The 15,865-nt window shown below is 45.8% G+C and overlaps 1 protein-coding gene across 1 annotated transcript; it reads left to right on the forward strand.

Annotated features, from left to right (window-relative positions):
* Positions 1-3,599: 3,599 nt before the first annotated feature.
* hspb8 (heat shock protein b8) lies at positions 3,600-15,317 on the forward strand. The gene is made up of 3 exons (XM_038791351.1): positions 3,600-4,238; positions 5,618-5,681; positions 14,831-15,317. The coding sequence occupies exons 1-3, from the start codon at positions 3,824-3,826 to the stop codon at positions 15,000-15,002; spliced, it is 651 nt and encodes a 216-aa protein (XP_038647279.1). The 5' UTR covers positions 3,600-3,823; the 3' UTR covers positions 15,003-15,317.
* Positions 15,318-15,865: the final 548 nt, after the last annotated feature.

Raw genomic sequence — 15,865 nt, forward strand, 5'->3', positions numbered from 1 at the left:
GGCTTTTCTTCTTAAATGGATCTGAGTCACAATCGTCGGCAAATACCTATGACCCTGTTTCTCCCCTGGATGTCATGTTGGCACTCAAACTCAACGTGTCCTTGTGGCTCCCCCCCCCCCCCCCCCCCCTCCGCTATTTACAAATTATATTTACCACTATGAGGTACTTACTGTCTCCCAGGGTCAATTGTCCATTAGAAATCAGCTCAAGAATGGAAGCATCCAGTGGTGGAAAGCTAAACTTGGAATTTGAAAATGTAAAAAGCTTCCCTGCTGTTTTTCTCTCTCTCTTGCTGGTGCTGTTAGACAGCAGGGTTCCGAAGAGTGAAATGAAGTGGCCATGAACACATTTTGTAAAATAATTTCTGCTTGATTGTATTGCCAAAGTGACATTGTTAAATAGAATTGTATAAATATAGATATGGGTAAACAATAGTGCGGGCTGAATTGGGCTGCTGTCGTGTGGGGAAAGAGAAAGTGTGTGAGAGCTGAGTCATTCTGTGCACAGGGTGCTTCTGAATCACACATCAGCTCGGGGCAGGGCTAGCGGGGTCAAAATAGCAAAGGATGCCTTTCGTTTGACGTGAGAGAGAGATGCCGTGTCTACAGAATATCATTAATATCTCCCCATTATGGTAAAAATTGAATCTCAGCCATTCAAAACCTCAGAGTTCCAGTCTATCGATCTTTAAAGACAATATTCCTGTGCTTATATAAAAGTTACAGCTGAAGTAATACTCTGGTTACAATGTTCCCTACGTATTATAATCTCATAAATCTATCCGTGAACAGCGGTATATCATCCTCACAGTAATCAGGTTTAAATGTAATGCTCGAGTGCATTAAGCTTGCAATGCATCGTGTCCTTGGCATAGGAAGTACTTGGAGGGAGAGATCACCCCCCAGGTTTTCTTCAGGCCCATGTCATTTCAGTTTCTCCCTTCGACTTGTCTCTGCTGCATTCCCTACCAAGCGGCCCCCACCACAACCAGCTTCCTCCATCTCACTCATCCTCCAATCAATTTACATTTTGCTTCCTCTACATATCATACCGATTCAACATCTTTTACTCTCCTTCTGGGGCACGTAGCAACAGATAATTGAAATATGTCTGCCTCATTGGGCGCCAGGAGGTTAAGGTAACGGCTCTGGCGTTCCCTCGCCCCCCAACGCCGCTGTGAGATTTTGTCGGCACAACAATCTTCTTCGCCACCACACTGGGGAGATGAGCTTTAAATTCGGATGAGAATTTTGCAATCCAGCCACTCTGATAGTGTTTACATGAATTTGTCGATTGATCTGAAACCGACGGGCAATGCCAAAAGTCAATTAAATGCTCAATTACCCCCCCAGGAAACCAAATCTTGCAGGTTGGGAAATACTCTTCCAAATCAGACACATATGCAGAATGTATGTTACATCAGTGCTTCCAATCTGACCAGCAAAGTCGATACAATACAGTAGATAACCGACTCGCCCTATCACGATCATCAACTTTGGCTCAAAATTCCCCAGAATCCCCACTTTTAAGAGAGGCCTGATTGGTGGTGATTTAATCTGAGTGTCATTTCGCCTCATGCGAGAGGCAAGGTGGAGAAGGCAGGGAATTGAATCGCATCACGAACCAGCCTCCAGCCAATTGAACTAACTGACCTCCACACTGATAAACTGCTGAAATGCAGATGACATGTTCCTACATACTGTTTAGAGTTGTTAGCAAAAGCCGTTTGACAATTTTCTTTTAATTGCAATCATTTTCAGACAAAAACGTTCACAAGCATCATCCCAGGCGACACGCCGTTGATAAGTAAATGCAGGTAAAGGAAGGCACGCTCTCGCAAAAATTGAATTCTGTGGAGGAAATTGTTGTTGCTTAGCAAACCAGATACAAAGTTATGTTATGGGAACTCTTTTAATTAAATCCCTAAGTATTTTAAATGGAGAATTTGACAGCAGATCGGCAGCTGAAATAGCTGCCTTTGTGAATGCTGAACTGACAGGCTGAGAGCAGTGAATTCAGCTGAGCAAAAATAGACATTTCAGCTCAATCAGCCCAAGCTAATGTTTAATCTCCACAAAGAATGGTAGTCCTCATCACATGTGCCCATTTTATTCCCATATCTCTTTATTCTCTTTTCCTTCAACCACATATTTCTGTTCTTTAATATTGACATGGTCTCTACTTCAACACACCTCTGCTCCTCTGACTGTCCTATTGCGTCTGATGAATATTAAAAACCGTATGACACACTGATGAAGAAAATCAGGCTTTTAAAAAATTATTTCATATGCTGTGGGCATATTGGAAGGATCAGCCTTTGTTGCTCATTCCTAATTGCCTTTGAACTGGGAGACTTACTCGGTCACTTGAGAGGGCAGTTGAGAGTAAACCACATAGCTGTGTGTCTGGAGTCATGTGTAGGCCAGACCAGGTAAGGACAGCAGATTTCCTTCCCTAAAGGATGACACTGGATGATAGTTTCACGTATCTTCATGTGAGGCTGTGGGTTGATCAGAGTTAGTGTTGGAACCAGAGTCCACGTCAACAAATCAATTAGGTGGATGAGGAAAAACGGGAGTAGGGACATATTCCATTCGGGTTTAACCTGCGACCCTGTCAGTTTGGATTGAATGGATGGTTTGTTTGTTATAGCTTCCATATAATTCTTCATGCATATTCCTCTATTGATCATCATTCTCCACAACAGATGAATCATTCATCTCACTCCATTCCATTTACAAAAAAAAGGTTTGTCAACAAACCAAAACCTGCATTTTAAAATAATCCGCATGCATGTGAAGTGCTTTGAGGCATTTCCGGGCAATTGGTGAAACATTAGTAAATGCGAGTCTCTGACCCATCCTATTTTCAGCAGGAAGCAGGGCCCCTGGAGAGGGGCTTCGTTCCTCCTGATAACATGGTAAACCTGTCAGCAGTGAGAAGTGGTGTCAATGTGCACAGTCATCTCTGGCATGCCGGCTCCTCCTTCTTGTGACTGGAACTTCCCAGGAGTTGTAGCAGGAGATAGGCAACGGAAACGGTTGGCCGCAGTGTTGTGCGTGTTCATTAAGCATACTTATATTTATATATGTACACAAACTACCTGACCGTGTGGAATATTCCTGAAAGATCTCAGCCACTTGCGAAATAACGTTGATCATTTTTATAGTCTGGAGTTATGTGGGTGGTTGGGTGGGGTGGGGTGGACAGACAGTTGTGGCTGGGTGGGGTAGGGTGGACAGACAGTTTTGGCTGGGTAGGGGGGGGGACAGCCAGTTTTGGCGAGGTGGGGTGGGGTACAGCCAGGTTTTGGCTGGGTGGGGTGGGGGGACAGACAATTTGGGGGGGGGTCGGATTCCGGGGGGCATACAGTTTGGGCTGTGGGTGGGGGGGGCAGCCAGTTTTGGCTGTGTGGGGGTGGGGGCGGGCAAACAGTTTGGGCGAGGGGGGGCGGGGTTTGTGAATCAAATACTTTCTTTCTCCCCCACCCCATTCTGGGTGACCAGGGGGCTGGTAAACAAGGATGACTGGATTTGCTTTAAATAGGCAGGGCTGTGCTCCTCAGCCAGTCAGAGGGCATGGCTAAACTTGGTCAGCCCACGTAAAATGAACAGGGCTGATTCCCCCGGGGGGGTCGGATTCCTTTCGATTGCTCATAGATCAGATTAAACAGATGACAACTGGCGGTGGCCTCATCCCCAGCAAACTATAAAGTCTGGGGGAGGGGGTGGTGGCACAGAGTGAGTGAGGGGGAGACAGCAATCCAAAGACAAACTCTCTGAGGTGGCTCGCCCCGGGTGGAGGATTCCCGCTGAAGCAGCAATGGCTGAGAGTCAGGTGCCCTTCTCCTGTCAGATCCCGGGGAGACACCGGGGAAACAGGGACCATTTCCGAGAGCCCGGCCTGTCCTCTCGCTTCCTGGACGACGAGTTCGGCATGTCGGCCTTTCCCGAGCACTTCACGGCCGATTGGCCCGACTGGGCCAGGCCCAGGCTGACCTCTACCTGGCCGGGTCCCCTCAGGTCGTCCTTCAACGGCGGCTCGGCGCGGGAGGCTCCGGGCGTCCACAGTCCGCCGGCGCCGCCCCACTACACGGCTCGCTACACCGGCTACCCCGAGGCCAGGAGCCCGCCCAGCATCAGCCCGGGAGAGCCCTGGAAAGTCTGCGTCAACGTCCAGAGCTTCGCCCCCGAGGAGCTGACCATCAAGACCAAGGATAGCTTCGTGGAGATATCAGGTAGGCTGGGAGGAAAGGCCAGATACCCCGCCCCACACACACACATAGCTACAAGAGGGAGATGGGGGCCCCAGGAAGGAGGAGGGGGCTGTGGAAGTTCGGGGGCTGAGAAAAAGGGGGGCTGGGTGAGGAGGGGGCTGAGGGAGGGGAATCACAGGAGGAGGTCATAGAAGTGGTTGAGCAATCGGAGGGGGCTGCGGGTGGAGGAGGGGTGGATGAGGGAGGAGGGGTGGATGAGGGAGGAGGGGTGGATGAGGGAGGAGGGGTGGATGAGGGAGGAGGGGTGGATGAGGGAGGAGGGGTGGATGAGGGAGGAGGGGTGGATGAGGGAGGAGGGGTGGATGAGTGAGGAGGAGGGAGGGGGAACTGAGGGTGGAGGGGGAACTGAGGGGGACGGGTGGATGAATGAGGAGGGGACTGAGTGAGGAGGGGTGAGTGATAATGGTTCACTGAGTGAGGAGGGGGCCTGAGGGGAGACTGAGGGAGAAGGAGAGGGGACTGAGGGAGAAGGAGAGGGAACTGAGGGAGAAGGAGGGGGAACTGAGGGAGAAGGAGGGGGGACTGAGGGAGAAGGAGGGGAGACTGAGGGAGGAGGGGGGAACTGATGGAGGAGAGGGGCTGAGTGAGGAGTGGAGTCCGCCTCAGCCTAAGGTAATCAGACAATGGGGCAAGATACATGCCAGCACTTGGAAGAGCCCTCAATCCCAATACGAGTTCAGATTGAAGGGCTTTTTACACTTGCTCTCTACACAATCCACACAATGTTTCTCGTGACTTGCTGGGTATTTCCAGCATTGTTTCGATATATAATATTACTGACAAACTGCCTGCCTTATTTGGCTGTATTTGATCGAATTCAATGGCCTCGAAAATACAAGTGGGAAAGCAAGGGTCACATAGGGACACTATTTGAGGATTTTATTTGACTTTGAATAAATTAAAGTCAGGAGACTGGGGGAAATAGCAAAATTAAATCTTTGACACAGGACATGTCTGCCGGCTGTTCTAAAATTGACCCATTGCCAGAAAACACGGGTGACGTGCAATGGATATCACCACAAATATATCTTTGAGGCTTGCTTAATAAGTAGAATGATGCGTTTCTGTGTGTCCTTCAAAAGGACTAGCTTGATATTTTCGAAGTTGAAATGTGGAGGGTGATCGGGATGGGGTAGGGAGGGGGAGGGGGGGGGGGCGGGGGTAGGGATTGCAGGCTAAGGATAGACCCAGATCCCGCTAAGAGACAATGTAATGACCATGGTCTGTCAGGGGGTATGTGCAAAGGCACATCTACTTGGGACTGGTTGTTTTGCGGAGCAAATCAGATTTTGAGATTCGTGTGGTTTGATTTGCCTTTTCCCCCTCTGTGTCGTTCCAAGGGAAACACGAAGAACAACAAGAAGAAGGAGGAATAGTCTCAAAAAATTTCACCAAAAAGATCCAGTAAGTAGCAGACACCCAAAAGAAAAATGGGCGTTTATGGGGGTCACCGCGAGGTGCACATATGTTTCCGTTTTTTTTCAATGTGAAACTTCAGCTTTCAATTGTCGCTTTCATGGTCTAAACTGCGTAGGAAACGCCAAGAAAGAGAGTTCATGAGCTTGTGTGGGATTCCTTGCTTGCTGAAGGAACGAACGCCTTATTTGGCGATGGAATCGCGCTGAGTAACAATGACCAAAATTGCGTCGGTTTCATAATGGTGCCCACAGCCAGCTGGACCTGGAAGGCAACGACTGGGGCTAAAGGGCACACGCTCCCCCCCCCCCCCCCCCCCCTCCCAAACCCAATTTGACCGTCGCTTTAAAATACTGGGGACAGACTGGGAAAGCGAGGGCACGGGCTGGAGTCATCCCAAAGGTCGCTTATTGGCCCTTTACTCTTAATGTTGATATTTTTCCACATTCATTGTGGCACTTGGGGCTCGGTTGAAGTTTGAACGGGCCGTATGCAATTCCTTTGTCCGCTATTTCAAGTGAAAATGTTTATTTCAAAGGTACTGATGACTTTGTTCGAATAACAACAGAGAAGTTTCACGTGAACTCTTCCTATTTGCACCGTAAAGCTGTTAAGTCAAAAAGTATTTCGAGAATGAACTAAAAATTGAAACATGGCCAGAAAGCCCCAGCAAATCTGGCAGCGTCTGCGAAGAGGGGAAAAGGGACCTTTGGTCAGAATGCTCTGATGACAGGTCATTGATCTGAAACGTTGGTCCTGATTTTAACTGTACAAGTGGGGGGCTGTTACAAATGTTGGCAGACTTGCTGAATATTTTTCTTTAATTCATTCATGGGACATGGGTGTTGCTGGCCGGGCCAACGTTTATTGCTGATCTCTAATTTCCCTTGAGCTGAGTGGCATTTCAGAGGGCAGTTCAGACTCAACCACATTACTGTAGGTCTGGAGTCACATGTAGACCAGACTGAGTAAGTAGGATGGATCAACTGAGTTCTGGTTCAGCTAAGTCAGAAGATGGCGCCGGAGCGAGACGACTCTGCGAGCTCTCCCCAACAGATCCACTTTTTACTTACAATCGTTCTAATCTTTTCCCTTTTATGTATTTTCTTTTATTTCCTTTTCTTTTCATGTACTTAATGATCTGTTGAGCTGCTCGCAGAAAAATAATTTTCACTGTACCTCGGTACACGTGACAATAAACAAATCTAATCAGTAATTAAAGTCCCTGGATGGAATTCACCCAGCCCACTCGGGTTTGGTGGCGGATTGGCAGACACAACAAATCTGAGGAGAGCCGAAAAGACAGAGGCTAACCAGTGTGAAGTCGGGTTGCAATTCGATTAATGGCGGGGTGCTCTTCCTGCTGGCAGGTGGCATGAATTCCATTTGCATCTCATGAATGCTCCACTAAAACAACTGCGATCAGGCCTTCCAATCTTGTGCCACATCAGCGGGAAATTTCATCAGCATCAAACCCAATTGATAAAGGTCGGCATCCACAAGACAGCCCTCAGTTCACGAGACTTTGAGGTGAGTGCAGAACTGACATAGTGCTGCAATGCTCCTGATGCACTGTTTATCACTCTGCCGGGACAGACCGGTTCCTGCCTCCATCTCCATGCCACGTTGGCCTTCATGGACAGTACCGTACCACTGGACCCATGGATCTCCTGTACACTAAGCCAGATCAGTACTGAGCCTGGGGTTGGGGAGTACAAGGATCTCCTCCCCTTCTCTCTCCATGGTGCCACACACCAGTGTCTATTTGGATAGCATTGTGTTGTCAGACTCATGCTTCCACTGCAACAAAGTTTGACTGGGGATGGAGTACATGGTGAAGCTGGGAGGAGAGGTGCCTGATGAAGACAAGGGGGCAGCAATGTGGAGGAAAGGCAGTACAAGGAGGAGGAGTTTCATGATGGGAGGCAGAGGGGAGGGAAGCTGGACCCTGACAAGACACTGTGAAAATCACCCAAGCAGGGAGGTCAAAGGGATACCAGACCATTTACTGGAAGGGGATGCACAAAGATGCCAGGTGTGGTGGGTAGAGGTACAAGTGGAGGGTGGGCGCCTTGCAGGTGATGGGTTCATGGGGGAGGCTGGTTGAATCAAAGAATAAACTTCTCATTGAGACTGATAGCCTTTCCCCCCTGGGTCGCTGACATTGTTCACGTTGTGAAGACAGCTGGGCTGGAGAGAATGTGCTGGACAGGCATTTAAATATGGTGTTGGACCTTCAAACCCATCAGCTGAGGGCGGGTGGATGAATCCGCTGCTGATCCACCAGAGAATGGGAGGGGAACCAGCCTGTGCATAATTAATGAGGTTCCAAGCGCTGAATCTGACATGGCAATTTTGGACACTGAGGGCAATTTATCATTGCCAATCCACCTAACCTGCACATATTTGGACTGTGGGAGGAAACTGGAGCACCCGGAGGAAACCCCCACACACAAGGGGAGAACATGCAGACTCCGCACAGACAGTGACCCAAGCCGGGAATTGAACCTGGGACCTTGGAGCGGTGAAGCAATTGTGCTAACCACAATGCTACAATGCTGCCCTTTCCAATAATGTTTTCTCTCATCAGCACTATCATTGCCTTCCTCTTTTCCATGCCTTATCAGCCCATATTTCTGAATATTAAGGGCCCAGTCCTCAGAATTTCTAAGCAACATTTTCGATTGGTGCCATTGGTAAATCATATTCCTACACAATTTGCAATTTAGCACCAATTTATATGTTTACATATATGAATTCCAAACTTGTATCGGTATTCCTTGCAGTCCTTCTTAGTTTGCTCCTATTAAATATGGAGCCAGGTTTGACCCTCCCAATAACAGCGCAAAACACGCTTTCCCCTTCAAAAAATGGCAAAGTGTGGGAAGATCTCGTGGGGAAATGTGCCAATTTCTCTGGGGAGAAACACACCAGTTTTCTGATTGAACCTAACACTTTACCATTTTTTGGGAAAGATTCCACCCAGAAAGCAGGAAATTACAGGCCAGTTAGCTTAACATCTGTCAGAGAGAAAACGCTGGAACTGATTATTAAGGAAGCTATAGCAGGACACTGAGAAAATCCTAATGCAATCAGACAGAGACAGGAAGGATTTGTGAAAGGGAAATCATGTTTGACTAATTTATTAGAGTTCTTTGAGGAAGCAACAAGCAACTTGGCTGGTGATGTGGTGTACTTGGATTTCCAGAAAACATTTGATAAAAGTGCCACATCAAAGTTTATTGCACCAAATAAGAGCTCATGGGTGACTGTGTGGAGTTTGTATATTCACTCCATGTCTGCATGGTTTCCCTCTGGGTGCTCCTGTTTTCTCTCTGTCCAAAGATGTGCAGGTTAGGTACATTGGCCACACTAAATTGGATTTTGAGTAAACTTAAGGAGGAGATGGACAGATTTTTAATTAGCAATGGGTTGAAGGGTTATGGAGAACGGGCAGGAAAGTGGAGTTGAAGCTGAGAGGAGATCAACCATGAACATATTGAATGGCAGAGCGGGCTCAAGGGGCTGAATTACCTGCTCCTGTTCTTGGTTCTTATGTTCGCATGCATTACAACTGATTATTCTATTAGTCAGTCACTGCACGTGCGATGCACACATTGGGTGAGATTTTCCGTGCATCCCACCATGTGTTTTGCAGTGATGGAAGTGGCCTGCCGTTGGCCAGCGGCGGGATCTTCTGGTCCCATCATTGTCAATGGGGTTTCGGGGTTTCGTGTTGAATGCACCGCTCACTGCCGGGAAACCCGTGACAGCGGTGTGCTGTCAGTGGTACCGGAAGATCCCAGTGGCATGAACGACTGGAAAGTTTCTTCAAACCATGCAGGCTCTGAATAGAATGTGTTTGCATCGACATTGATTGTTGATCTCTGTGCTGTTCTTTTTCTGGAGAGTGTCGTTCCCATGGCCCTTGGTGCCTTAGTGACTGATGTGCCATTGCGGTTATTGGGGACTTGACCTCTGTTTTTTCAATGGTATATACTCAGCTGGAATATTACCCTCCAAATCTTCCACTTCAGTTCTGATGTGAATGTTTTCCTGTTGAACGGCTTCATTTTCTTTTGGCTGATGTGGACAGCAACCATCTTGTGGTTTGCTTAAGTATTGCCTTCCTCCATCTTTGACCTTCTGTCTTCCTGTTTCTGGAGTCTTTTTTGTTTCCCTCTCTCTGGGATCTTTTATTGCTCTTTCTTTGAGGTCTTTTGTTGCCCTTTCTCTGTTGGCACATTCAGGGTTACAAGCCCAAGCTTTTGGCATCTATGATCTCGACCTCTAAATCTTCCTCCTTGCCATTGCACGAGGCTGTCAGACTAACTTGTCTTGTCAGTATGAGTATCCTGCCGTCATATGGCCTTAACCTTACTTTTGAGGGTTTTATTTTCAGATTGCCATGTTGAGCCACTTCGCACAGGTCTGAGAAGTTGAATATATTGCGTGACTCACAAAGATCTATCTGACATTTCTTGTTTGCTTTTCTCCCTTTGTAGTTATCATTGCAACAATCACAAACTATTTGTCACCTGTAAACATGACTGAACCAACTTGCTGTATCGTGTTTAGTTCATCACACTCTTCTGCTGATAACTCTCCAGTGGCCTTCTGTTCAGGCTTGTTTTGCTTTGTTCTCGCCAAGCGCTTATGTGCAAAATAATTCAGCTTCTTGCGGTTAAAATACTACTCTTTCCATGCTATGCAATTCTTCTTTTCATTTGTATGCTTTCCTCTGCAGTACCTGCATCTTTTGTTTTGTCTGCAATGGCTCTGCTCTTTTAGCCTGGACTGTGCCTCAGCATAATGTATATTGTAATTTATTCTGCTATACATATACTCCAGCTGATGTTTCACAACTTCCGCATTTCAACACATTGCTTTATTTAGCATCAGTTTCTCATCTTTCAGTCAACTTGCTCTCACCGAGAGGTCTTGCATGCCTGATCAGATCATTTTTTAGCTGTCCAAATTCACATGATTCTACAAGTTGTCGTCCATAGTCACATAATGTTCAATGGTCTCTTATACAACTTGCTCTCCAGTGTTGAATACATATCATTCATATGTAACGTTCACTAAAGGTTCTAAATGGCATTCAAAATCTCTGTCGTCTTTTTTATTTCTTCAGTGGTTGCATATAGGGTGGTATACACTTTTGTAGCAGTCGTGCCCCCCCCCCCCCCCCCCCCACGCAGTGTTAACAGTGTTCCTACTCTTATTGATTTCAGGCTTGTTAATTAAGTCTGTTGCAATCTCACAGTTTTGCCATTGTCAGAGGAAAACCTGCCAATTCTGCCATGTATCACCATTCATTTTGACTGGGATTGGAAAGTTTCCAAAGTCTGCATGTTCACCAACTCTACTTTTACTTGCAGCCTTCGATATGAATTTGCCTTTTCTGTACGCTTGTCCTTTGTCCTTATTCTGCAGCTCAGTGCTTTTCCTGAACTCTTTTTTTTTTTTAGCAGCTTCACTTTTCTAATTTGAACATTTCTGTGCACCTTTCTGAGCTCTTTCTGCTCTGCACCACCTTGGGGGTTCAAAAATCAATTTCTTCTTCACTTGCTGACATCATGTTTCATATACAAGGACAGCTGTACTTCTGTTTTCAGTGACAGGCATTATTGAGCTCAGCAGAAATGGCAGCCAACAGTCAGCTTGCCTCATGGCGGACTCGCATGATTATGGCAAGCCAGGTAGTCATATATTTCCAAAACCCAAATACTGGCCACCAGAACTAACCACCTTTCCAAAGAGTTTATCAAACAGAAAAATGGCCTTCATATCTGTACCAGCTCTCCATGAGAGCAATTAAAAATTAATCCATCTTCCCTGCTTTCTCTTGTCGATCTGTATCTCCATCTGCTTCAGATGCATTTCAGCCCTTCCATTATACAACCATTCCCTGTGGCAATGCATTCTCTGATATAATAACTCTGTTTAAAAATGTTTCTTAGTGACAATTTAAAACTTATTACCATGCGGTTCTGTCTCTCCAAACAGGGGAAACAGTCATTCCCTACTCACCCTATTAAATCTCTTCATAATCTTGAAAATATAAGTTTCCTGTCGGCATCCTCTGCTGCAATGGAAATTGCCCCAGCATCACAAGGCTTTCCACATCCCCATATTTTCTAATCCATGAGTGGAACTTTCCCAAGTTTTCAGAGTGTTCGATCTGGTGGGAGAGCTGTGTGAAACTCGCTGGCTTCACAGATACCTTTTCTCACCTGGATAAACAGCACTCTGTGCAATTACAGAGTTCTGATGAGGATCATACAGCCAGCTTGGGGGCAGGCCTAAAGACGCTGGGATTCGGAGATGGGGGCACTATTTACAAAGGTCCTCCTTCCCCCCGCAACAGAAAATGTGACAAAACCCTTCCCCAAAGAGATAACCCTCCCTGCCCCCGCACAAAGATCGGGAAGTCCCCTACTGAAATATGGACCCCACCCCCAACAGAGATCGCGAACTCCCCCCACCACTCGAATGCATGAACAACGTCCCCCTCCCCCCAATCAACCATGGCCCCTCCGAGAGGGCCCGCTGCTGGCAACCTGGCAATTCCAACCTGGCAGTGTGTTGGCAAGGGCCATGTCCCTCACAACCCAAGGGCTATACTAACCTCCGCACCCTCGGCGTGGTCATTATGACTTGTTCTTGCTTGTTTTTGAGAACCAGTAGTGAATCACACTGGCCTGATGTCACAATGCTGGGGAGGAGGAGGATCCAACGTAGGCGGATGTGATGGCGTAAAGCCACTTAAGACTATTTAAATTGATTAAAATGAATGGAAATGAGGTTCACATCCTTTCTGAGCGTGAACCTGATCACGTCAACAGTTGGGGAGGCCGGAAAGATCACAAACTGAGGTCTCACTGGCGCAAATCACATTATGGCCCTCTCACGAGATTTAGTGGCCATAACGGGATTTGCACCAGCGGTGAACAGGCTCTCTAAATTCCGCCACATGTTTATCTTGGGATTAACTACTCAGAACAAATTTTGCATATTTACTTTCACCTTTCCTCCATGTTCAATACCTGATGCCTCTCATAACCCAAACAAAGAGACTTGGAGATAAGAGTGACTTTGTGATATACCCCAAGTATTGCTTCATGTATCACTTTTTTTTTAATAAAAAGATTCTCATTCAACTTCCTGGACCTTCCCTGGCTCTGAAACTTTTCAGAGATTCTTCCAGGTTCTGCATTTTCTTGCAGGGGAGGGGGCGGGGTGGTTCTGTGGGTCTCGTCCTGCGTTGCAGAAAATCAGGAGAACCTCTCTAGAGTTTGAAGGCCTCTATTTCAACAGTTTTGCAATGAATTGGACCCAATAAGATCCTATAAGCAAAGGAGCATGTCTGCTTCCGACCAATAAGATCCTATAAGCAAAGGAGCATGTCTGCTTCCGAACACAATCAACACAAAATGAAAATGGAGCGATTTAATGAAAAAAATGAAAATCGCTTATTGCCACAAGTCGGCTTCAAATGAAGTTACTGTGAAAAGCCCCTAGTCGCCATATTCCGGCACCATGTTTGGGGAGGCTGGTATGGGAATTGAACCTGCGCTGCTGGCCTGCCATGGTCTGCTTTAAAAAACTGCTATTTAGCCCTGTGCTAAACAAGCCTCTATGTATCACACACAAATGAGAGCAAATTAAAAGCATTCTGCTTATAGCTTGTGGCCGGGATTTTCTGCCCTCACCATGGAGGGACTTGCAGATGAAGGCAAAAGTCCATTGACTGTCTGCAGGACCAGATAATTCCAGCAGCAGGCAGTGCCTTAAACCCCCACCCGTGTCACTCAAACAGATTCCCTCCTTCCTGTTCAGCTACTAAGTTAATCGGCACGCATAGGCTTCCATAAAAGATTCATCAAGGGGATACTTATAAAGGGACACTTATATTGCTGTGTACAGCTCAGTGAAAGCAACTTTTGGCACTCTATTTAATAGATGAGATGGTGGCGTAGTGGTATTGTCACTGGACTAGTAAACCAGAGTCCCAGATTAATGCTTTGGGGTCCCAGGTTCAAAATCCTTCTCTGCAACTGGTGAAAAAATGTGGAATTAAAATTTTCTAATGCTGACCGTAAAACCATTGTCGATTCCCGTAAAAATCCATCTGGTTGACTAATGTCCTTTAGGGAAGGAAATCTGCCGTCCTTACCTGGTCCAGCCTACATGTGACGCCAGACCCACAGCAATGTGGTTGACTCTTAACAAGCCCCTCAGTGACAATTAGGAATGGGCAATAAACGCTGGCACAGCCTGCGACGCCAATGTCCCATGAACAAATAAAAAAATTAATGCGTACTTTCATAGAATTTATTAATTCATTAATGTTCCCGTTGTGAGGCTGTTAAGCAGGACTGAGGTTCATGAAACAAACAGGAATTTAGCTGGCTGAGCAAAAATAAGGAGGAAGTTCCTCAGGATTCTGTTCTGGATCATTTGTCTCACAGAAAACATTGATAATATGGCGAACTGTACTTCCTGTTATAAAATGTTATAAAATACGATTAGGGCAAGTACAATGTGGACCGATGGCATTCAAAGGGATTTGGATCAATTAAGCACACAGCCGAATGAATGATAGATGGAAGTCAATGTAGATACAAGTATGAACTGTTTTGAAACACGTGCAACATAGCAAAAGCTGAATGGATTTGGATACGACTCTGATCATCTCTTCAAGTATCCAATGAACATGAATCTGTTATCTCTGAAGATAATGAAAATAGTAGTTATTTTTCTGGTCGCATTTAAAAGGAAGAGGGGCTTGCATTTATACAGCCCCCTTATATGATCCTAAGATGTAAGTGCTGTACAGACAATGCAGTACTTTTTAACATGCAGTCATTGTTGTGGGATTTTAAAAAAAATTTGTTCATGGGATGTGGGCATCGTTGGCTGGGCCAGCACTTACCACAATTTATAAGCTTCATCTGCTATCTCTGTAACATGTGCTTCTTTTAAACGGCTTTGTATAAAATACAATTGACAAACAACAAAATTATATTATAGATGCGCGAGGCATAACTGTTGAACCCACAATTGGGTCAAGATTACAGGATTTGATGTGACAGCTTTGCTCAATATTGTGTCGTTCTGTGCTTCCTCAGGCTGCCCATCGAAGTTGACCCTGTGACAGTCTTTGCATCCTTGTCCCCTGAAGGAGTCTTAATCATCGAAGCTCCCCCTGCAAGACCACCTTGCTATTTTTATGGGGATGACAGCATGAATATTGATACAGAGGAAAATGGATTGAGAGGCCAAGAACAGACTGTTTCTTAATCTTAGCCGACTATGAAATCACCTGTCAAAATCTGCCAAAAAACACTAAGGTTATTGCCTCTAAAAGAGTCAACAAAGACTGTATATAAATCATTGTTTGTTTACTTTGATACTTCTAGATAGTCTTACAGAAGATATTGATCTGTTTTGGTCTATTTTGTATATGAGAAGAAGGCTGTATATTGATTGTTGGGTTTTGTTTTGCACAACAGCATATATTTTATATGCTAGATGTAGCAGAGTGGTTCAAATTTGATCCTCCTGTAAAGTGCCTTTAATTGTTGATTTTGAATAAAATCTATGTTTGAAAATATTGTATTTTTTTTCTCGGTGATATTCTGTGATTCCTTTGCACTTGTTGACTTGAAACAAGGGGAAGAAGTAGTGCACTAGGTCAGACTGTGCAGGGAGTCCCACAGTTTTACTGGGTTTCAATTCCAAGCTGATAGGTGTAGAATGAAAACCTTCGCTATTTGGGGCTGTAAGTGTTGTACATGACAGGAGTTTGAACAGTTTGAATATAGATCCTAGTGGAACAAAACCACACTGAGGCAGAGCTAAATGGTCAGATGGATGTCTTGCAATATGAAGAAGAGGTTGCTCTCGGGTTGAGGGACATTTATATAGAGCCTTTAACATAGGCAAATGTGCCACGGTTCTTCACAGAGGCATAATAAGTGGACACTAAGCCAAGAAGTAAATAATAGGGGAATGGCCAAAGTCTTTGTCAAAAATGTGGATTTTACAGAGAATCTTAAAGGAATAGGGTTCTTTATTCATAGATCATAGAATTTACAGTGTAGAAGGAGGCCATTCAGCCCATCGAGTCTACACCGGCCCCTGAAAGAGCACCCTACCTAATC

This window comes from Scyliorhinus canicula, chromosome 1, assembly GCF_902713615.1.
Source record: "Scyliorhinus canicula chromosome 1, sScyCan1.1, whole genome shotgun sequence".
NCBI classification, from domain to species: Eukaryota; Metazoa; Chordata; class Chondrichthyes; order Carcharhiniformes; family Scyliorhinidae; genus Scyliorhinus; species Scyliorhinus canicula.